Below are 24,963 nucleotides of genomic sequence, written 5' to 3'. Positions count from 1 at the left end.
AATCTCTTTTGCTGAAAACAGCTTTGTATGCTTAAAATGTGACATCTGCTGAAGCCAACCAAGCAGTTATTAGCCTTCTGCACTGAATAGGAAGCCAGCTCACCTACAGTTACGTATTAGATTAGTGCTTAAAAAGGCTGATGTATGTTTAGAAGAAAGCTCTAAGATAATACATCCTTTCAACTTACTTTGCTTCAGAGCCTTTACATGAAGCCTACAACACAACACTATTAATACATCATGTGGTGTATTTTACTGAGAATGATTGAGAGGCAAGCACTCTTTTTTACCTTCTGTGAATGACATTTGAAGTCACAGCTTCATTTAAATCCCAAAGCACATAAGACTGTCAGGATCTGACATGACTGTTATTGCCAGACTGAGCCATTTATCTGCATGGGTTCCCTCCATTACTTTTGACAAGGAGCAATAGGTAAGGATTTAGTGTTACCTTTCTCCTTAGATTAGTATTTGTAAGTTGCAGATGTATTTCAAAGCGCACAATTTGATAGTATTAGGAATTATATTTTCTGGGTAGTTAAGTATTACTTTTATTTTTCAGTGCCTCAGATCTAGTTCGGTAAATCCAAATGATCAGTAGATTTGCCTCAATTCAGGCTTTCTGCACAACTCTCAGTTTGCCGAGAAGTATGATCTTACAGTCAGTTTTCCTTATGGAATATGACTCTCAGATTCAAGAGTGGTTACTCTTCCCATTCATTCCACATCTACAAGTTATTATAAGGACTTATTTAAGCAGGATCTAGACCTTCTTTTCCTGTATTTATTTTGTCTTCCTGAATGGTGAACTCTTGCCTGTCTATAGATTAGTATTTGCCATTCCATAACCATCTTACTACAGTGGTATTTACTCACATGCAGTTTCTCTGAGAGTTTGATTTGTTTCCTTACCAGGATTTGTACTTTCGCCTCCTCTTTACTGATTCCATATAACCACCCAGAATGAAGTTGGACATAGCTGCTATGGACATTGCAGTTTTTTGTTCAAATTATGCTGCACTATAAGCCTAATTACATTCACTCAAGTTCTGGCTTCTGCTTTGAAAGATCCCTCTGTGCAGCAAGAAAAATAATGCAGGGAAAAGGTTTTTTTTCTGATTCTGATACTGGCATATCTTGGGGGGAGGGGGGAGGGCAGCAGGAAAGTGAGATGACTGACATGGAGCTGTGCAGATAGATGCAGTAAATGGCCTGGCTAAGGGAATACAGTGTTCCTAGTTAATTCTACAAAGTGTAGCCCAGAATGATATTCACTTCTCTGGGCTCTCTGTTTGCAAAGGTATCTTCTGTGTCAGCATGGAAGCTGGGCATTTAGACCAAAACAGTGATAAGCTGATACATGCACATTTCATTTGGAAACAGAAAGAAGTCAACAGAGTTTCCACGGCCTTGCTTCAAAATACATTCTCTCCTAGTTTAGTAATAACAACACAAAACCAATTGCTACGGTAAGCAGCAGTACTACTGGGTACTTTGTCCAGGGTAATTTTGCTTCTTTTAGGAGATGCTTTCACTGTTTATTAGCATTTCTTGCTAGATGAATTACAGCCAAGAGAGAGGACAAGTAGGATTCAAGACCTGATTCTCTAGCTGCGTGGTCATGCAAGTGGATACAAGTGTATGGGTCTTTCCACTTTTCCATAACAGTAACTAACTCTGCTATTTCTAGTTCTTTGCATTAACTGGATTCTGAGTCAGATCTTTCCACTGAAAGAATGTAATGTACCTCCAGTAATGTCCATTTTATCCATATTCCTGAGCAGTTGACTGAGAAGACATTGGTACCAATCAAGACATACTTAAGGAGTGTAAGATAACTTAAACAAAGGTGCTTACCGGACCAATCCTTCTAGTTGTGTAGTTAATGGGCAATCCTCCAACATACAGCATTCCTACAACATCCAATATATCAGCCTTCTTGGGGCTAACAGTCCTGTTTGAAATATCATCTACTATAAGATTTCCTTCTTGCTTCATTCGAATGACTTTTACCTAAAAACACACACAAATGCAATACAATTACAGATAATTTTCTGACAACAAAGGGTTGCCAAATTGTAACTAGCCTTATAGCCCAAAATATGTAATACGGGAGAAAGTAGTTGGAGAGGTTAGCAGAAGCACCGTGGCAGCAACTATGGATAATGTTCATGGAACAGAGCTCCCATGCAAGGTTTTGTGCAAACATATGACTGCCTTTTAATTATATCTGAGTCAGGAGGAATCATGACTATTATTTATTAGAATTACTGAAAGGACTTTGGGTTTCTTTAAAAAGTTTCATTGTTACTGTCATAGGCATGCCACAATATTGTTTTTTGTGGAATCAAGACAGCAATTTTAAGTACTGGGAATAGTAAATGCTGAATGTTAATGGCATCAGTTGCAAATCTTTATTGCAGCACATGTTTGCAGACTATACTGAGTTTATGATTCCACTAGTTTGGATGTGCCTCAGATCATAGTTCATGCTAGAGCAAACATAATACCAACTATGTTCTGTTGGTATTATGGCTTCTGTTCAGACAAATGGGCTGTGAATTGCATGGAGGAAGTGCTATTGCTAGAGTTGAGGAAATTCTACCTGAACAACTGTAAGCTGATTTATTTCCAAAGGTTTATACTGAAATCTCTACAAATCAGTATAATAATGGTTTGGTATAAAAAAGGCATAAATGTAGAATGCAACATACATATTAGCAGATTTCTAAACTGCATTGCAGTTAGCTCACCAGAGTAGCAAAGAGAGACAAATGGCATTTTTCTTTGGGTTTTCTTTAACATGGGTGTTTCTGCTTCAGTGTGGCAGCACATCTGTCATGCAACAGGAATATCTGAACACTGACAACAGGTGGCCTGACAATGAGGGACTGAACTGGGTGTTTACAGACAACAGTAAATTTGAGATGGACAATTACACCTTGGGCAGAAGGAGGATTTGGTGAGTGAGACAGGAACTGGGAACAGATGCTCTTTCAGAGGACCTAAAGAGACAGCAGCAGCACAATGTGGCTTCTGTAGGTCTGATGGAAACATTTTAACCTAAACCATTTCAGATGGAGAAAAGGTTGTCACTAAAAGGATTATTTTAAGGAGAAGCCCCTGCTTTCTTAAAAACAAAGACTGTGGTTTTTTTTTAAAAAGGTTGCCTTTCTCACCCCTCCCGGAATGGACTTTCTTGTGGTTTTGGGGAACTATGACTTTGGATTTAGTCTCTTTTCTCTCCTGCAAAAATGGAATCTACAACAAGGGTCCCTCTCTTTCAGAGTGCTAAACTGTATGCCCAAAGACCACAGCCTTCCATTAAGAAATATATGCGCTCCAGTTAGTTATCTTAGAATATAGAAAAAATGACTAAAAGAGCAAAATGAATCTCTTCTGTATTTATAGAGGGTCTAGCAGAAAGGGGCCCTGGTCTACTGCCAGTGCTCCTAGACATTATACAAACCAAATAAATCATGTCTACAACTTTATTTTTTCCCCTTATGAAATACCTTGGTCTAGAGCATTTGCTATCATCAAAAAGTTCATGAATAAAAATCCAATGAAAATAAAATTCCTGCAGAACAGGGTGGGAAATAAGCAGAGAGGGACTAAGGACGACTGCAAAGAGGGTTTCATAAGAGCAATTAAAGTGTAACAGAAAATGCAAGTAGATTTTCTTCTCATTTGATGATAGAGATGTGGATGGTGACTTTCCAAATACCTGTCCAAAATTTAATGTCTCTTATAGTATACAACTTGAATACATAGTTACATATATTCTTTTGTTCTCTGTCTTTATTGGTGACTTCAAGCATGTTACCTCATGAATATAGTATGTGTCTGTTGTCCTCGGCCCAGACTGAACTTCATGGTTCTGATATTATTCCTTCTCTTACCATCTAAATGCCACAGGCATTGTGTATAAATGCTTACTCTCATAAAGTCACAGAAGGGGCTGCCAAATACATCCATGAATATCATATTTATTCCCTAATGAATTGAAGTAATAATGCAGGGAAGATTTACTTAAACGTTACTGCATTTTTCTTTGTTCATAGCATTATGGCTGAACAATGAGATTATTAACGTAGAAGCAAGTGGCTTTAATGATGTATTCCATCATCATGAGCTGATGCTCACCTGAGGCCTATTAGGCAGGAAGGAACGTTTTCTGCAGTTCCTTACCATACATGGGACATATTCTAAATATGTCCAGAAATATGTGTTTCCTGAAGGACAAATTTCAAAGATCAGCACTAACTTTTTGTTAATGAAAGATGTGCTGTGTACTTAACAGTGAATCTGAAAGCACAAATTTTGCAGACTACAGAAATTCCTAGCTGTAAAGTTTAGCTTGTATAAACTGCATTTGGCAAACATCTTAAGGCAGAACAAAGCTCGGTCTTCACATTGCAAAGAATAGTTTAACATTAGAGAGTATTATACCTTGTGCCACTGGCCATCATTTATTTTGTTGGAAATCATTGTGTTGGTGTCTCCACTCCCCAGATCGTAGCTGAAGTAAGGCAGTCCATTCTTTATCTGAACCGTAGCAAAATCAGCATGGTTGATGCGGGCCATATAAAACAGCAAGCCAGAATCAGCTGTTGTTCGGACTTCAAATTCAACGGTAAGTCTGGAAAGAAAACAAACAGGAAAACAGCAACAAAGGAAAAGATATTCAGAATCAAAGAGTAGACAAATTTACCTGCTTTACCTTCTTGTGTTCCTCTAAAACAACTTTACAGTTAGTGGCTCATTTTACTTTTACATCAGAGTTTAAGAAAAATAATTTGGTTATACGTGAATCGCATTTCACACATATCTGATCCCTGACATGGGAGTGTTCATTAGTCCCTTCGCTGCGGAAATACAAAAGTGCAACCTTGGCATAGAATTTCAGACATAATTCCTAGCTGCAGCTGTAGTTGCTAAAAAATCCCAGTGCTTGTAAAATTCCAGCAGTGTTATCCGTCATCCACACATATAATGCTTAGAAAGAAGCACGAGCTGTAGTGACAGCTGGCAAATGTTGAGTTTCTAATGAGTTGTATTGCCTGAAGACAGGTTGCAAAACTTTTAAAGATGCAGAGAGGAGTTTACAATCAGGATTTAAAACACTTATTCTGATTTCTCCCAACAGAAAATGGGGGTGTGTCTGACCCCTTGGACAGAATGGTTATGCCAAAAACCTCCCCTACAGTAAAAATCTGGGAAGAAATGATTTATATTATCTAGATGCTAAGGCTGTACTGGCAACACATCACTAATCTAACCCAAGCTGAGCTGCAAAGTCAGTTCCTGAAAGTAGTTGATAACATAAATGTGAAAAATCATTGCATAAAAATGATCAGGCCAGGATTCTTATTTGAAAAGAAGAAAGGCAAAGACTGTAGGATTATTTAAAATATATTTATTTTAATTATATTCCTATTTTTTTAAAATTAGCATATGTGAAACTATTCAGTACAGCACCTTTATAGGTAAAAATAAGTGTGAGGCTGACGGACTTGTAAACTATAAGGCAGCAAAAGTGCTTAGTGGTCTGACATGACACATTTGTTAACATTCATGTGCCTTCAGAGCAAAAATGAACAATTAACAAGTTATAGCTTCACAAATCTATTAAAAACAGCTGTATTGTTATAAGCAGCTATTGGAATTCCTCTGTATATCAGCACGTATATGCATATATTGTTATATTTTGGGAGAGCAATATCATTTTCCCTGTATACTGCGCAAGCTTGATTTTAACTATCAGCGCAAAGGGGAAAAAAAGGGTTGCTTATTACAAGAAACTATCAAGTTACTGAAGCAAGAAACTTCTTTCGGAAAAAGAAACCTATGAATTCAGTTGCATGACCTGGTTCCATTCTTCTGTTTGTTTTTCTGCAAATCAGTCTGGAATCTGTCTGTGCCCAGACTTTTACAAACAAAGAGGTAAACTGGTTTTGTGAGAGCTACTTTGGTGGGTACTTCATTGCCTAGATTTCATGCTTGAATGTTTTTTATGTTTGCTTGATGAAATGAATTAGCCATGGGATGTGATATTTTTCAGATTAAACCCATAATTTTGGGAGATGCTTTTGAGAATATCAGGAGGGGCACTTTATTTTAACATTATTCTATCAAAACTCAGTGCTGAAATAAACAATATACCTGTTTTTCACTTTGGTGTCATCAAACGCAACTGCAATGTGGCTGTTCCTTGAAAGACCAAATTGCTTGCCACCTTCCAAAATGGCTGGTTCTGTGTCAGCAGCACAGGAATCCTGCAAAATACACAGTGATCATAAACACTTCATATTTTGTATCTATCTCAGCTGTGCATGAGCTGGAAGTCTTCCAGCTGCTCAGGACTGAGAGTATTCCACCTAGTCTAGACACTGGCCCTGCAGCTTTCCAGTGTGTTGATGTCTCATCATACCAGCTGAAGTTATAAACCAGTATGACAGGAGCTTGGTGTAAAAGCAGAGCTCATTAAGCTGGCTGTAAAAGCAAATAAAAGTAATATATGAACATTGCTGCTTTCATGCCATCAGTGGACATTTACAAGAGTCTCAAGTGATTTCCAGGCAGCTCAGTGTACTCTTAGCTCACTCTTAGCTGAGTTTTACACAGTAGGATGCTCTCTTACAGAAATGAGGCAAGACTTAAGTTTTCAAGGTATACTACGCTGTGGACTAGTCACCTTAAAAATAATGAGTTAAAAGTACTTTCAGATCCTGCACCTGTCAACAAGTCCTCCATTTAACTTCTTTATATTGTTTTGCAATTTAATTCTTTGTTAAATGTGCTGTTGTTTCCCCTGGTGCTGTTGAAAGGCCCCCACAAACAATAAGGGAAGCCAAATAACTGACAGACAGAAGTAACAACTCTTAAAACTCTCTGAGCTGTCTAATGTAGACACATTACCCGGGGGATAAAGGAAGAAACCCCTTCCCGTCTGTTCCACTTCTATTAATCTTAAAGGGGTGCAACAATGGAAAGTAAAATATCTTCTGCCCAGTATAATTTTTTCTTTTAATTTCACCAGGTCTTTTAATCTCTGGCCTTAAAGTTCTTGTATAGGGGTGCCTGGGGCAATGTGAGACCATGGTAATTACCAGCTCCTACTCATGTCTAGCTTTTGCCTCCCACTGAGAGTATTGTAAAGAAACTACTCAAAGGATCTAACACAACACAATATCAGGACAATACCGCTGGGAAAAAAACAAACGTTGATAGCTGCAAGCTCTGTTTTTAAGCACTGTGGCCGATACCATTTTGAATTGGCGACAGTGTCTTATTTGAGCCCTGACTCAGCAGGGACCTGCAAAGCACAAGGTGCGGTGCTTTGCTGACAAAGAGCTCTTTCTGTGAAACATTTTGAAAATGTCATGAGTGACTCCTCAGACACTGAGATTTCAGCCGCAAAGAGAAAATTTCTTTCCCCCTCTCATTCAGTTTTTCAGTAGTGTTACCTTTTTTGCTTTCACGTGTCACAAAAATCTTCACAACAGTACAGAGCACTTCTGAAAATTAGTTTTCCACAATGAATGCTCTGGTTTGAATATGACAGTAGAACACCATGCATTACGACAAGTACACATCTATGTGCAATGGAGGGGGAAAATGGGGACATTTTAGCAAACAAAGTTATGAATGTGTGATAGCAGTCTTCCAGTGATCATCAAATAGAAAAAAATTATATCCCTATAATGCTGGGTAAAGTTTCTAATGATTTTAAACTTTACAGGTTTATCTAGAAGTTTAACTATGTTAATAATAATAATACTGTGTATATAATACTTTCAAGAGCATTTGGGCTTGCTAAAATTTGAAGATAGAGACTAACTACTGGTACTGAAACAACAGGAATGAGTTGGAAAATACTCAAACACACACTTTTCTGTGGGACACTTTTACATATTACATGGTAAATAGACATATTTTGACAGTAAACTCAATCCTAGGCTGGTATATGTTAGTAAAGGGTCTGGCCCTGACACTTTAGCTGCAACTCAGCATCAGCAAACACTGCAGTTTTTCTTCATCCCAGCAGGAGGACTTGTAAGGATGGGCAAGGAGTCGGGGAGCACCCCAAACACACTGTGATGGCTGGAATCATAGCAAGCATACACTGATTCTTTACTGATAAAAACTGATCGATAATAGTGAACATTCATTAGGTTGATGTGGAAATGTCAGTAAAGGGAAAAAACCATCAGTAGTGCATGCTTAAACAACTTCCATGTTTTATTCACAAGCTTGTGTCTGCTTTTACTTCATCTAGGGACAGTCTTTATAGCCTGCACAAGACTGTGAACTAAGCATGGGTCATCAGCCTATATTAAAATATTCCAACTTAGTTTTTTCAGTAATGGCCTGGGTTTAAACCTGGCTGCTTAATAATCTTCCATATTACCTGAGAGCCTCAAGACTGAACTCTTCAGCTGCACTTAACTTCAGTCTTGTCAGATGTCAGGGACTTGACTGGGAAATCAAGCAGCTAGGTGTGTATCACAGTGGAAATGAACAACAGAAAAGCCCACTGGTGGACTGTCACACATTCTCTGCAACCAATGCTGTATTAGCAATTACAAAGAAAGTAATTAGGGGGAAAAAGGGAGCACCACTGAAGCAGTCCCCACAGTTTACTGAATAGTGTTAATAAAACAATGAAGTAATACAGGGAGAAATAGTGGAAAATACCGTCATGGAATCAAATGCAGAAGGAAGGCTGGCGCTCTTCATATCAGTGGCAAGTGAATCCTAAGAAGCAGTGAATAACATGAGGCAGAAGCAGCAGTTACCCAATGTTGAGAAACATTTCAGCATCTGTAGCAAGTAGCAGCAGCAGACTGGTGACCAGTGTATTTCCCAACTGTCCTACTTCTAGATCTTGTCTTGCCTTTAGTAGAGAGTAGGCTTCTTTCATTTGGCATTAAATTCCCCTCCTCTTTTACATGCAGATAGATAATAGGGATAAAAAAGGTCCTAAAAGGTCTTAAGTAGAACAGATACATTATTTAAGCCTACTATGTGGAAATAATTTTCCATATACAGTCCTTCTACAGTCCTTTATACACTACTGTAGAACTGACTGTCATATGAGTGCTATTTCACTATTAGACTGTAGTTACATATTTCATTGCAACATTTCTTCTACAGAAAAGATGGGGAGGGACTCTATCAGGGAGTGTAGTGATAGGATGAGGGGTGATTTTTTAAAGTGAAAGAGGGTAGATTTAGATTCGATATAAGGAACAAATTGTTTGCTGTGATGGTGGCGAGACACTGGCACAGATTGCCCAGAGAAGCTGTGGCTGCCCCCTCCCTGGCAGTGTTCCAGGCCAGGTTGTTCGGGGCTTTGAGCAGCCTGGTCTAGTGGAAGGTGTCCCTGCCCATGGCAGGGGGGTGGAACTAGATGATCTTTAAGGTCCCTTCCAACCCAAACCATTCTATGATTCTATGATTTCCCAGAAAAGTACTTTGGAGAACTTACTTGGATGTAAAAACTATCCAAAAACTTGCCATATTTAAAATACTTTCAAGTTTTCAGCAGACTAAAACAGTTTCATTTTTTCCAAGAAGCAAAGTGGAGTGATGGTGTTTTATTTAGATTTTTATTTTGAACTCCTGTTTCAAGTTATCACAACTCTAGATATGTGGTATACAAAACTCACCTAGTTACAATGGCACTAGTTTCTGGTATTAATGAGTAGATCTATTCCTCTCAATTTTGCTATTTAAAAGTTAGTACTTAGAACATGTCCACTTGCTCTTTCATACGCTTCCGTGTTTTTAAATTTTGTTTATAATTCTTGATTAAGGGATAATGTGACTGCACTCTTTCACGACACTTTTTAGCTTCTTGTTGCCTGGTTCCTTACCTTTCTTTGGTAGCCTTACCATACTGCAAATTTTTTTACTTTCAACTCCAAACAGAAAGATGCATCAGAGCCCTCGTGTTACAACTACTCCACCTTGTGGGAATGAATCAAAAATGCTGCCCTAGAGCATTAAAAGGCCGATACACGGGGGGGGGGGGCTTGGGGCAGGGCAATAACGAAGATGCTTATTTTGAACCCTAGGCTCCCATTGCCAGGCACAGATGGCTGCATGTGCTGTGGAGACTTCATTAGTGCCTGACAGGTCCTCTGAGATAAAGCTGTGCCATATGTACCTGGCCAATAAAGGTGGCCATAAATCTCAAATATAAAACTAACCTTAACGAGTTAGGTGGCTTGGCCTAATTTTTATACCTTTTTTTTAAGGAAAATATTGTTAGACATCTACCAATGTCCAGAGAAAACTAGCTATGAATTCTGAAAATTAGTCAGGTAACAGGGCATGACTGTGGCAATGAATTCAGGTTCCTTTCTCTCTAACTGAGGGACTGACAGATTTACAGCCAACTGACTCACTGAAAATCACAACCCTTGTTTTTTGTGGTCTTCATGTAATTAATTGATAATCTTAATCTCTGGGTCACACAGAAAAGCCTAATACAAACAAACTCGGTGTTCTATAATGTTGTGTCAGTGAGGAGGTGTGAAATGGGAATGAAGATTGAACCCAACCCAGCATGAGAGTGCCTCCCAAAATAGTTAAAAGATTTTATGAAGCCAATCTGGAAGAAACTGTTAAACTGACCAACTCTTTTGTATTTGATATATATAAAAAGGGAAATTAAATATTCCGGTTGTTAGCTTCTCAAAACTGTCCTATTATGGTAGTGTAAATAGGCTCCTAACTGGGAAATGTGCAGTCTGTTCACATTGCTTGGAAACCTCACACATACTGAACTATATTCCACATAAACCGTGTGTTGTATGCAGGTGTAACAAAATGCAAATGATTTCCCCCCTAAGAATATCTTCCAGTGGATATATTATTCAGTTTAATATTCAGATATCTAAACGTATCTTTTCTGGACAGTAAAATGTTGCATCAACTTTAAAACTGCTACACTTGTGACCAAAGAGTCTTAAATTTTGTTGTATAAGCTGCTTACCACTGTCTAGCTTTTTAATATTTCTGGCAACAACAGTTAAGCTTGTTTTAGCAGCAATTGGTGTTTCAGTTCTTAAGTTCATAAGTCTCCTGACTAAAGCTATAAAATAGCAGTGGAGAAATTGCCACATATCAAACAGACTTCTATGGTTTACCTGTTTCTTCATCCTGTCACTGACATGGCTATTATTATGTGCTTCAAAGAACAGCATGAGAAATATCATAATGACATGGATTTCCCATAGGAAAATTTCATGTCCAACCCGGATCAGATACTGCTAGGCTTGTGTTTAGCTTGTGTTAAACACTAAGTGCAAGTGTTTAGGGCCAAGCATGCAAGAAAAAGAGAATTCTACTGCTATATCATTCTTCAAATTACTGTTGTGATAATCCAAGCAAATGAAATCAACCAGTTTTCCATTATCCACAGGTGTTCCCTTTACAATATCATGCTGAGTCGCTAGTATTTTTGTAGCAAATTCCTTCATTATTCTTGATGGCTAGCTTTTTAATTTTGCCTGGAAAGACACTTTTCAAACTTGACCTGAGTGAAGCGATCTACACTTACAAGTGCTGAAGACAGAGAAGGTGCTGCAGGAGGAGGGGAAGCAGGAGTCGTCCTTGGTCTGTCTTTCTCCCCATTAGTGTCTGGTTCAGGCTGGATCAGGACTGTTGTGTGGATTGGTTTATCTTCATCCTCAGGTGGCCTAACCTCTGGTTCTAGAGAGGGACATTGGCCAATATCTGCATTTTCAAAGGACACTGGTTGAGCAAAGTCCATGGGGCTGAGAACACACAAAGAAATTGATGTCTGTTATTAGTTTTTCTGCCTTTTTACCACCCATTTATAAAGAATAACTATATGCTGCAGTGTACTTCTATTTCACAGGACACAAGAGCCAGGATTCATCTCATCTGTTTCAGGTACAGAGGTGGGACACTTAAATTAGAGGCGACAGTGACCATTAGCTTTCCTTCCTACAGTCAGTGCACAGGGACAGGCATCCTCTTTGGCGAGCTTTACCTGCCTAGGCAGGTTGACTCACACTGTGGAAAAGTCCTTCTCTCTAATGTACATTGATGGGGTGTGGGGTGATAAGATCTTAATTTAGGTACTTCAATTATATGAAAGAAAGATTTAGATGGGAACTTTGTATAGAAGTTTTACTTTATTCACCGTTCCCTTTCTCTTTACTTTTAATGTTTGTTCTAGTTTACTGCAGCATACACTTTCCACAAAGCAAATTAATTCCCATGGTGGTTCTCAGAATTTGTATACTCTTGGAGATCAACCTTACTTAAAGTGTTATAGTACACCATAAATACCTATCACTGAGGCAGGTCTTACTGCAGTGTTACTGTAGAATTTATCTGATTTTAAGGATAAATAGACAGGTGTTGGCTTGTCTGTAAAACAGTTCATTAATTCCATATTATGGAGTGTATACTGTAGACAAAAAAAGGAAGGGTGTATTAAGAAAACAGATCATATTCTAGGATTTGCTGTTAGTATGATTCCTTGCAACAGCGAAGTTTCTTTTGGCAGACAAGGTTGTTAACCAGACCACATTACCTAGACATTTGGTGGCATCAGTGAGACTTACGTGGCATTAATCACAAGATTCCATATACAGCCCTCAAATGGTGGTATGTTTCTGAGAGGTGCAGTCTGATACTGAGGAGAAGTACCCCCAACAAAAAGTTTCTTAACAGGGATGGGCTGGTCTGTTGGCAATCTCTGCGCCTGGCCTTTGTCTTCATCTACTTGAACACTGAACATCCTGTGAAAAAGATTTGAAAGCAAAGAAATATGTATTTTACTCTGGCTATTGCTTGTACTGAAATCACCACTTTGCAGGCCCCATTTACTCCTACACCAGCTATAACACTCAGCAACTCAAATTATGTAATTAGCAGCTCACATTAAATGCATATTAACCACTAGAAGGTTTTCAGCTACTGCTATGCTTCCTTGGAAATTCTTTGACAGAGCTTGGCAAAGCCGTGCTGAGGAAAGGCGGTAATAGCAATCACTGGTCAAATAGGAAAGAAGTGGTTTGTAGCATGGTGATATGGACATGGTGAGGGCCAAGCCTGCTGTACTGTGACGGCAGATACAATAATCTAGTGCTCAGCAGGATGAGAACAGCATAGGGTCACATTTTGTTTGGGCTCCTTATTTCCTAGTTTGTATAAGTTACTATCTTCTCGCTGAGGGACAAACACTGCTACAGACTGCTCTGGTTGCAGAACTAACTGCAGATACATATTGTACATTTTTAAAAGATCTGGTACCTTTTTTACTGGGGGACATGGCAGAGTGGGAAAACTGCTGACAGTTCACCATGTACTGATACAAGTGCTATAATTCATTCTCATGGGTAGTGCACATGCTACAAGTTAAAGACAAAGCAGTCCCATGGAAGATACCGTTAAGGTTGAACAGAGGAATATAGAAGCCTCTGAAGCACAGAACCACTGGCTGATCAAGAAAAGTGAAGGAATGGAAGAAAGACCAATGAGGAAAAGTGTAAATTATTCTGGTAAAAGCAAGAATCCAAGTGTGACAGAAAAGATGAATGCTCTTGCTTGTCCAAACTACCGAGATGCAAACACTGCAGGACTGTATCACATCTACAGGGAAACATGGTAAAGCGGACAGAAAGTGAAAAACTAGTTTGCCAGGCCATACATTGTGTGGACTGAGAAAGCAGCATTGATGTAGGGAGGTGGAATTGAGAGACAGTGGATTATTTTGATGGGTAACATATATAACAAGCTATAGCAACAAGAGTCAAAAATTTAACTACTGTCTTTGGGACAATTTACCATTGATGAAACATAGAAAACCTTCAACTTTGGAACAAATCCAGCTTAAGGTGAGCTGAGTTGCAAAGACTAGAAAAGAACTTCAGTATTTTTGAAGGTTACTGCAGAATGCTAGTTGGCATATTTTTTTTCTGTTGTTAGACTATATTTAATAGAATTTAGACAGGAGAGAATCAGGACCACAAAAAAAAAAAAAAAGCTTTATGTGTCTATGGTAAACTCTGAGATGATTTATGAAATGCAGTTTTTATTTCAAATATGTTACAGTCATGTTAAATATCAGGACCTACCTATTCAAGCACCTTTTACTACAATTATCTAAACCCAAGTTGGGTATCTGTAAGTAAGTAGCTTGATTTTTCAGAATTACTGAGCATCCTTACAACATATCAAACTAATGAATTTCTGGTGAATAATCTCACTTTTTTCAACTGTAAAATTATACTGGACTCCAGTATTCTCCCTTAACAATAATTACAAATGCTAGCAATGGAATAGTGAAAATGTTTATTGAAAAGAGGCTGGTTAAAAAAGGTTAGGTAACTGTTGTAGTACATGCAAATTGTCCAATTTCCTCATAGTTTTGGATGGATTTATTTGGTCTAGAAAGCTGTAGAGTAAGGAAGTGATTAATTTTTCAAAGGGTTGGAGGAAGCGGGTATTAAAAGACTTATCTTTTGGGACAATCTCTAGGATTTCCCCAGACTCTTCAGTAGTGGAAACAGAAGAGAGATTTCTATGGGGGCAGTTCAGAGCAACAGATTAATTAATGTTCTGTGAAGTGTCCTAGAGAGGACACTTCTCTCCACTGCCTTCAGAGGAAGTGCACAGAAATCAGACTGTCAAGACTTGTGTTATCCTTTGTGCTGCTGCTGCATGTTAGCCATGACCACTGATTGTCAATATTTTCATCAGCTTGCAATATTTCATCTCATCTTTAGCCATTACCATAGTAAACATTGTGGCTCCAAGAAGAACCATACAATGATGTGTATTAGCCTTCAACAGTATCCTATAATTACCTTGAAAAAGAAAGCAAATACTTCATAATTATATGTACAATTATCTCTCTGAAGAGTTTTCAAAGGGTGTTCCTCATGTTTAATCAAATAAAGCTTGAGTTCATGATGAGCAGAGGAGGGGTTAATTTTAATTTATATATTTTCACATCCATTTCAGGTTACAGACACTGCAGAGTTCAGGCAACTTGTTTTGTAACAGAGCTACTTTGAAAACACAGTGGTTTCATCTGAACAAGAAGCATCACTGGATGGCATTGTACAGCAACTGTGTCTTGATGTACTCTCAGAGGTCAAGCTACTGTACTTGCTATAGCTCTGCATAAAAGAACTTCCTTTGTTGTTTAGAGCTTTGTATTATCATCTGCATATTTGTGTTCTGTCACATTGACACAAAATATTTTGCAAAATGCAGTTATCTATTTCCAAAATAACTTTTTCTCTCAAAGAATTCAGTTTTACCTTGAACTACTGATTGAAGCTGGGGAGAGATATTGTCTGAAGGCATCATTTTCTTTAACGATACAATAGAAATTCAATCAAAATTATATTGACAAAGGACAAAGCAAAGCAAATTATAGAGAGGACAGAAGGCACCTTGGAACTAGACAGACAGGAATTGTTGTTCAAGAAGGCTGCAGTGTTGTGGGGGTAAGAGGGTGAAGCCCAGTGTTCAGCGTGCTTGGATAAGTGCATTTTGTAACATGCTGAATGTCTTCTTTCTGATTTTTTTTTTTTTTAAAACAAAACAGAACAACATTGTGCACAGTGCACTAATCCACTGAATGTCTGTACAGTATGTACACATTTGTATGTCCAAATGTTCACAACAAAGCCTACTTGGAACAAGGGCTATTCCAGGCCATAAATAATACTGAGTGCCTGAGTCCTACACACTACAGTGGTGCTGTTTCTAATCCCTTTCTGAACAGTGGAGTGTAATTAGCATTTTTTACAGTGTCTGAGAAAGGACAAAGGAAATTAAGTGAAATTCTGTTTAAAAAACCATGGTATCAGAAGGTCTGCAATGGCTTTCCAGCAATAAGAATGACTGCTATATATCTGGGACTGTGTATCTTCTAAGAATGACTGCTATATATCTGGGACTGTGTGTCTTCATTGTTTTACCATACCTAGCTGGGCACCAGTGTAACCCCACATATATACACCAGCACGTGGCATCTCAAAAGGACTACAGGCTGCTGTGCTGTTGCTGGTTATACACTTTGAAAACGGTCTTTGTCTTGAAAAGGTGATTTACTGCACCGCAGCAATATTTCTCATCCACAGATTTGATTAATAAAATATACTTGCCAAGAACCAGAAGGTTAAAGATGCCAATTCAGACAAATGCAGGTCTCTAGAGAAACAGGCTTATAGCCTAGGAAAGCATGTAAACCCAGGTCTGCAAAATAATATGCACTGTCAGAAACTAACTTCTAAAAATTTTCAGATAAGGATGGAATCACACAATTCTTTGCCTCAGCAGAAGCATTTACACGGCTTGCTAAAGACATTGGGACATTTACTTTGTTGAATTAGCTGTTCTGTGTGCTCTGTGGCACTTCTAGGTATTTGTTACCCTTTAGCTCGTTCTATCCGAATCGAGTGCGCTCTGCCGTCGTGAAACTCGCCAGCTTCTGGTTTGATGGTGATTCTGTGAGGATCCCGTATCCCAGTGGAGATATGCACTTCTAGTCGACCTCTGTTCAGGAACACTGCATAGTAGGCCTGCAATGCATATGTTGGTATGAGAAGGTAAGTTACATTTGGAAATAAATGATTTCACTTAGTTTTATATCAGTGTGTATGTTTTATTTTCCTACACTGGTTTTTAATTTGCTCACCATAGACAAGATACTGTAGTTTCAGTTCTGCTGCTCTCTTATATTTTTGTAATGAAGAATGGGTAAAATGAGGTCATGCTGAAAAGCCTCATCAAAAGATTTAACTCTCTGCAAACCTATTTTCAGGGAAGGATGGAGACTTCTAACCTAAAATTCTTCTGATTTTTGCTGTTACTAGGCCTGGTCTTAAACCCATCAAGCCCTGAACAGCATTGATCACAGTGTGAGTTCTGCATTTGGAGGGCTGGCAAATCATGCTAGTAGTTACTCTAGCAACCAATAACAAGTTGTAGTGCATTTCAGGATCTAACCTCCAGTTACTATAGCAATGAGTGTCATGCTCACTTCTGTGACCTGAAGAGGTGGGAAATGATAAAGGAGCCCCTACCCTGTTAATGTCATGTGTGTGAGCCATTATAATGTGCTGTCCCTGGAGCGGGTTCCTCCCGGTCACTGAGAGCTCTCTTCCAAAAGAGGCAAGAAGGAGAATAATAAAATACCATTTCCCAGAAGTCCTGAACAAAGAAAGCACCAAAATATTCTGTTTGTCTATGTTGTGGTATATCTGTCTGTGAGGTTTTTAATTAATCAAGATTTGAATAATTTCTAACAGCAATCACTCTTTTACCAGTTAGTCACTTGGACTCTGTAGGTACTTTGAACAGAGTAACTCTATCTTCTTCTTCAGAAAGGATTTATACTGAAGACTGTATTTTATGGGAGAGAAGGAGAGGTTGGAGCACTCTTAAGTCTTATATCCCACAGCAGTGATCCCAGACAACGGGCTTATCTTGCACTGCTTTTAGCAGAGTGATTTTTTTTTTTTTTTTTTTTTTTTTTTGTCTCAGGAAAAACAGAATGATCCTCATTTATGTCTGTATGAACAGGAATGAGAGATATTTCTAAGCATTAATAGTGCATAAGTAGTCCTCAGACTGAGTGAAGAACAGTGTTCTCTAATACTTAGGTTTGATTAAAAAAACAACATGGAAGCATTTATATGATAGAAAACCAAATCTGTTGTTTAGCAACAAGCAATGGATGCCTTACTGTAAATATTTAAAAGAAACAGTTACTCCAATGCAAAAAACCCATTTCTGAGCCTCTATCATATTCTCCATCAGACAAAGGATAACATTAGACAGAATTCATTCCCAAGCACTGAATTTTAACTTAGACATCTTGACATCTGAGAGTGTCTTGAAACAAAACAAGCGGAAGAAGTTCAGTAAAATTGTGGGTTTTCTTTATCTTTTTCTAGGTTCCTCATACCTGTCCCGTCTGTCTGCGCTTTCTCCTCAGAGGGGCAGCTTTCCTTCCAGCGTACCTGCGCTTTCTCCTGGGGGGGACAACTGTGCCACTTGTGCCAAACAAGATGATCCCAGACTCATTCCTGGTGCTGAAGGAGAGGTTGATTTCTGTGCCCAAGTCAAAGGAGACAGGCTGCAGTTCCACAAAACCTGGCTTGGGGAAGCTAACGGTATAAATGTTCTGTAGGAAGAAAAGAACATGCAAGAGCATTAGCAGGATTAAAAGAAAGAGTACAAAATGCAGAAAGATTCCTTAACTAAAATAACAAACTATGTAAATATAACTAGTGTGAAGAGATGAAAAGTAATAATAAATACTAAGCAATTTACTTCTCAATGTGTTGTGCAAACATTAAAAATAGCTGCTCACAGGTGGTTTTTCTATATGAACGTTTTTCATTGAGTTAATACGATGGATTTTGCTTTCAAATCAATACAATAGATAACAACAGCCTGTATGAACATAAACTAGATTCTGTTATTTGTCAAACATGCCCAGAAAATACTTTTTATTGTCAGTCATTATTGCTTCATCATTATTGCTTCTCTAAGCACCACTGATTCCTCAATGACTCAGGCTCATAAATGAAGCACTCATTGCGCATGGCCCAACTCTTTGGACACTAGTAGCCATTAACACAACTTAAAGAGTAAAATATGTCATCAAATAATAAATCAGTGTGTACTCCTGAAGATTTTCTGTAATCACTGCCAATTCATGTATTCTTCCAGCTGTGGAAGACCAGTCTATAGAAACAGTGACTTTTTCTAAACTAACTCACCATTTTTTCAGTACAGTAGAACTGTTTTCAGGTCTGGAGATAATAGATTATGTCAGATAAAAACACTAATGATGATGTTCACCTTTCTCTGAAATCTGAGGGCATTTAAATAATTTAGCTTATAGTCTATTATTTTTTTTTTGCCTTCACTTCTTTTTAATTATCCTACTTATCCTGTTTTGTACAATTAGAATAGTTTTTTTTAATTCCCCAGCAAAATACTTAATCCAATTAAATTTCATACTCTGAAATCTCAAGTGTTACAAACTAATGTGAAAAACAAAGTACTTTATAAGAATCATAGCAACAGAAGAAAATGAACACACTGTTCTTTCCGATTCAGGAAAGAATCTACAACAAATGAAAACAAATACAAACTTCTGTAGAAAATTTTTGCTGAAAGCAAATTTTTAAGATCTATAAGCATTTGAGCAATCTAGTTGTTTACAGTTTAGTTTTAACACAAACTTAAAAATGGCCATCTCATGACAGATCCATCTAGTCTGATATCCTGTCTGAGCATCCTGTTGTTCTGTGCTTTTTGCTCTGATGAAGGCCAGAGGTACAAGTGGTAAACACAGCAAAAGATAGTCCTTGTCTTTGTTTTGGCCTGGCCAAATTCCAAACAGTTCCATTCACTGTTCAAAGGAAATTTTTAATGTTTTGTAGAAAAATGTTTGGAGACCATCAGGTTAACTACAACTCATTTGGATTTACCATAGTGGTATATGATAGGGAACTCTAAATCATACATCTGCTTGAAAAACTATCTTAAACAGTATACATTTCCAGGGAAGAAACAAACTATCTATTGGAAGACAAATGTCACCGCAAATATTCTTTTATATACGAAGACCCTTCTTTGCCATGGAAAAGTACTATATTCTCTCCCAAATTTAGGATCAGATTCCTTGGATTTTATCCACATTGAAAGCCCTTTAATTAGAAGCAGCAATAATTGAAAATAGACTTGAGTTGTGTTTAAATTTAAAATAACACCACCAATTTTGCACATTTTAGTGATCAGTAAGAAACCTGCCTTCCAGCTCTGACGTAGTTTGTAACAGTAAGTGATCTACAGTTCCTATCCTAAAGGTGACTTTGTTTCCGTTACCCCCAAATATATACTGTGATTTTCAAAGTACCTCAGGTTTTCTGTAGTGAATGGCTTTATAACAACATTTAAAAAAAATATATATTGTTTAAATCCTTGGATTTTATGTACATCAATATTTTTTATGGGTTTTGCAATATCTTCAGTCTCTAATTCTATTCTCATTAACATCAGTTATTCCCATTTTAGTCAGCTGAAACAAAACTAGACCATTGTTTAGCATATCAGAAAATCCTACCCTTTAGGGATAGGGATATCACAGCCACCCAGGGGTACTGTCCAGGAACTTAGAATCTGGAGAAGTGGTGTATTTGCTGATCAGACTCATTCATTTTTCTCTTAAATATAACTGTTCCGATTTTCAGGTTAGATCCCTATGTGTGTCTGAATATGCCTTATGCAATTAATATGCCATAAAATCAGAAACCAGAAAACATTTATGCCCATTAAGACCAAAATACACGAAAGTTAGACTAACCTCTAGTGTGCATCCTTTGGTTAGACCAACAAAATCAGGACTACTCAATATATTATACGGTGTCCGTGAAATTTCAATCTCTTTGAGGCAACCTGTATACTTCTTTAAGTTCACTTCAGGCCTAAAAAATAATTGTAGAAGTACAATGTGTGTTCAGATATAGATTTCAGGGAGAACATAGTCAGCCAGACACACACACATGCACTTTCAAATGCACAGATGCTTGATCTTCTTTTTTTTTTTAATACACACATATGCTCAAATAAATACACCTTGCCTTCTACCACCTATCAGCACATATTGAACTCTGCCTTGCATCACTCAAAGCTGTAACAGGAGATTCATCTTATCTCCAATTGACAATAGTCCTCTTCTCCATTTTTTCTTTCTTTTCTTCAGTGGGTAGTTTGTTTGTTTCATTTTTTTTTTGGTAAAGGAATGCTGTCACCTTTGGTGTTTAAATGCAGTCAGCTACAATATAAGTACGTAGTTGTTCCTCAGGCAAAGCAGAAGGATGCAAGCTAGGAAATCATAACAATGAGAGAACTTAACTGGAAGACAGATGTTTCATTCATTTCTTTTGCACGCTAGATCCTAATGAAAGAAGAACTTCAGCAGCATACAAACATTTTGGATAAAGTCTGCCAAAGACTGAAAAAAATTTTCATTTGATTTTTTTTTTTTATGCGTTAGGAATTCTTTATGTTCAGGTAGACTGACATTTGTTTTATATGTATTTTATATTCTCAGTATCTTTCCTACAAAAACTGCTGCATATTTTCTTATGAAACAGCAATACATTTGGCTTTCTCAGGCCTTTAAAGAAAACAAAACACTTGGGTTTGTTAGAGAACCTAACTATCCATCCAAGACAGGAAAGTATTGTAATAGAATTGCAAAGTTCCATGGTTTGGCTCATCAGCTGGTTGACAGAAGAAATAAGAAAATCCCTGAAAGCTAGCATGTTTGAATGCAAAAGTATGATTTCCCAGGCCTGGGAACACCAGAGTGAGACCTTAACACTTAGCAACATCTGAACCAGGCTTTCAAGAAGAAAAGCCTTATAAAATCACTTCAGAAAAAAGGTTGCCATTCATACCATGGAGAGTAAATCCAAAAAGAAAAAAAGCACTAGTTAATTCACTCACAGTATTACTCATGAGTGTTTACTAGAATATCTGAATATGAACAGCTCAAAGAAAGAAAAATGAATTTGAAAAATAAATGGGCTAAAACTGTGGGGAGAAAAAACCCTGAACACATCATCTCCCTGGAAGAAAAGATTTTAAAGAATATTAATTACAAAATAAAACCATTTTTCTCAGACACTATTTAGCTGCATGTTTTGGTACTGAAAGCCATTCTTTGCATTACAGCCATCCTAGCAAGCGCAGTGTATTCTCTGGCAAATTAGCATCTTCTACATAAATTAAAGTAAGCATCTGATTTACTAAAATAATCCATATTCTGCTTTATTTACAGTCATGTAGTTATGGTCACCTTTAATTTTTGATTTTTTATTTCCTAGCTCTTCCCCAGTTCCTTTATAGACTCATGTTCCCATCAGAAGAACAGTCTTGCCATGTCATTGTCAGCAGTGCCCAGTCTCCTGTCTTTGCCATCCAGAAACCATTCCCACTCCTACCCCCTTCCTGCCCTGTCCAATTACAGACTGTCCTCATGCTGTCCCGTTATCAGCAGTCGCTGTTATTTTCTAATTCCCAACCTGTATGAACTCTACATCCTTACAAATGTTGAACATTTGGTTGATGTTTTCTTAAGGCTTCCTTTTTCCCTTGTTCCTTTCCAAAACATACAAACAGGGTCCAAGTTCATTCAGATCTTGCATAAATTCCTGGCTTTTTTTTTTTTTTTTCCAAACTGGGATCAGTTTCAATGGAACACAAACAAAGATTTCTGGAGCTTGGGAGGAAATAATCTTTCTCAGGATCATGGGTGGAGGGGTGGGTGGTGAAGTTGCATTTTTTCTAATTCAAGCCAGGAATTAAGCTGGAAAACAGTAGAGTTTGTATCTGAGCATATCAAAGCAAAAGTACTGGACACGAATAGTTGCAAACTGAAAACAGTCAGAAATAGGTGACACACACACCCCCCCCCCCCCATCTTCTCCTCATCCTCTTGTTCTTAAATTGAGAATTGGCAAATCTGATGAAAATCTGCACCTTGCTTTCATGCCCTTGCTTTTCCTTCCTTGCCTTGGACTGCAGCGTTCCTTGCCTGACCTGGGACTATATCACTCTTACAGCCTGGAGGTCAGAGCCAAACTCGGCAATACAGCTTGCTGTAGCTTTGTTTCCAATTCATTCCAGTGTCATACACAAACACAGCTGAAACAAGCAGCTGTGTGAAGAAAATAGAAGTTGTTTGTGTAGGTGTGTGCACAGCATGTAAGATGTAAGCACTTGGGAGCAGCTTTGCTTGTTGCAGCAGGAGCAACTTGCTGAATTAACAGCCTTAGCGTAACAGCTGGTATAAGTACTGCCCACACGCTGCTTCTGCGTTGCCGCCTGTGCTTTCAAGCTGCATTTACTAGACACATGCAAGTCATGCAAGTAATCTGATTATTTTTACCTTGCTTTCATACTAGGGTGAGAGAAAGAAAAAAACAAATAATCAAAATTACATTAATTATAGCAAATGATACTTATTAGCAAGGTTCAAGTATTTCACAGTGAAGCAGATATAAATCATTTACAAACAATAATAGATAGTGAGATTCTATATACACTATCAGGCTATAATCATTAACAGGGTTACTCTGCAAACAGCTATCTTAAAATGTAATATATCAGAGAGCTTTTATAATCTGTTGCTATACTTGGTCGTGAGTAAAAGCAAACCATGTAAAAAAGAATTTGGCAGAACTGACATGACCTGGTAATTACAAAGTCACGGGTACCTCGAAATCTATTGTTTGCAGTAGCTCAGCTTTGCCCTAATCCCCCTTTCACTATTTTTGATTCTAATTTACCATAACATTCATCTTGCCCCAGTGACTGATGAATCATAGCTGTAGGCAAAATCGTTACCAGAGGTCCAAGTAGCTGTGGTACACTGATTTTCTAAGCAACCACAAAGGATATGCTGGAAGATAATTGCTCTAGACATTTTGTTATGCACCAGTGTGATTTGACAATTACATAATACAGTATTACATTTCATGAGTTAAATAGATCTTAGATCTTTTTACTGCTGGGTGATTTGACATCAGAGATCAGTTATTAACCTAATAAATTAACAAATATGTCCATTCTTTAGTTGCAGAACAGCCTGTGGACTAATCACAACAGCTCCTTGTGCACAAGACCACTTCAAGGCTGTCATTATGCTGTGTAGCTAAAGCTGATGTAGATTAATGGGCTTGGTTCTGTGTTGCTCATCTGTTCATTGTAGCACAGAATTCTCTTGTTCTTGTCATTGCAAAACTGCTGATTATTCATCTAAACTTAAGTAAGTTTTCTGGGCTATTTAAAACCATGCAATACAGTCACTAAGCACAAGTATCTGTTATACCATGTCTTTAGTTTATTAAATATTAATAAATATTAAAGTTTATCAATAATATCATGCAATATTTTAAAAATGAAATTTAAAAATAAATTTTATTTGCACAAGAAATTCAGGATCGGGCTTCTGAAGAGAAAGGGTTGCCACATTTCATTCTACTTAATTTAAATATAACAAAAGTGTTGTGTCATATACTTTAAGTCTTGAATACAGGAGGAATTTAGTTTAAGGAGTCCAGGAACTTATGTCTACAAATAATTTAAAATCATATCTAAACACAGTATTTTTATATGTATTGAAAGTATACTGACCCTGATTATGCAAAACCACAAATACCCATTTAAAAATAATCCCATGAAGAGTAGTTTGTAGTTCAATATTTCTACTCATGCACAAGGTAAACCTTTGTGCTTAATTTTGTGGAGGTATAGAACCGTTTCAGTAAGTTTGAAGTCACATATTCTATTAATCAAATAAAAAAATACTTAAGAAGTTAGCTACATCATGGTTCTGTTCTTGCACAGCAACAGAAAGATGTACTGCACTGTTACCGCTATTTCCATTGTATTCCTGTAATGTGAGCTGTGTGAAATACATTGAAATACACAACATATGCAAATAAAGAGTTGGTCTGCTGTGGCAATACAGGATACATTGGGAACTTGCCATTCACTTACTGAAAGTGAACTTGAGAAATAAATATAGAGAATAAGATTACATTGCATTTACATTCCCTTACCAAAAGTAAAGAAATTGGTTTTACCCACATTACCTGAGATTTCTTAGAGTTGGCAATCCCCCAAAATATATTTTTTCATGCCCTTTTAAGTTGAGCCCAAAGTGGCTGCCTGTAGAAGTTGTTGCTATGGTCTCTTCTTCATTGGTGTCTATGTCTACAATTGATATGTTGGCTGGAAGAGATTTGAGATTGATTTCAAAAGATCAGACACAAACAATGATTTCTTAATGTAAGAAACCAACAGAGAAATATTTGGAGGGTTAGCAGGTGAGGGGAGAGGCAAAGAGTGTTGTACTTTGCAATTAAGACTCTG

At 37.6% G+C, this 24,963-nt stretch overlaps 1 protein-coding gene across 2 annotated transcripts in view; it reads right to left on the bottom strand.

The window, feature by feature from the left end:
* The window catches only part of LAMA2 (laminin subunit alpha 2), a 383,623-nt gene that overhangs the window by 5,806 nt on the left and 352,854 nt on the right, over positions 1-24,963 (bottom strand). For both annotated transcript variants that reach the window (XM_074896288.1, XM_074896289.1), the window contains 10 exons: positions 24,684-24,822; positions 20,384-20,504; positions 17,972-18,190; positions 16,435-16,583; positions 12,609-12,785; positions 11,573-11,789; positions 8,701-8,760; positions 6,166-6,278; positions 4,453-4,642; positions 1,858-2,013 (listed from right to left, as the gene is read on the bottom strand). In XM_074896288.1, the coding sequence (XP_074752389.1) occupies positions 1,858-2,013; positions 4,453-4,642; positions 6,166-6,278; positions 8,701-8,760; positions 11,573-11,789; positions 12,609-12,785; positions 16,435-16,583; positions 17,972-18,190; positions 20,384-20,504; positions 24,684-24,822 (1,541 nt within the window). The remainder of the gene's footprint in view (positions 1-1,857; positions 2,014-4,452; positions 4,643-6,165; positions 6,279-8,700; positions 8,761-11,572; positions 11,790-12,608; positions 12,786-16,434; positions 16,584-17,971; positions 18,191-20,383; positions 20,505-24,683; positions 24,823-24,963) is intronic.

This window comes from Athene noctua, chromosome 1, assembly GCF_965140245.1.
Source record: "Athene noctua chromosome 1, bAthNoc1.hap1.1, whole genome shotgun sequence".
In the NCBI taxonomy this organism is placed as follows: domain Eukaryota; kingdom Metazoa; phylum Chordata; class Aves; order Strigiformes; family Strigidae; genus Athene; species Athene noctua.
The sequence above is the reverse complement of the archived record's forward strand: the minus strand, read 5'-3'. Positions and strand labels throughout refer to the sequence as shown.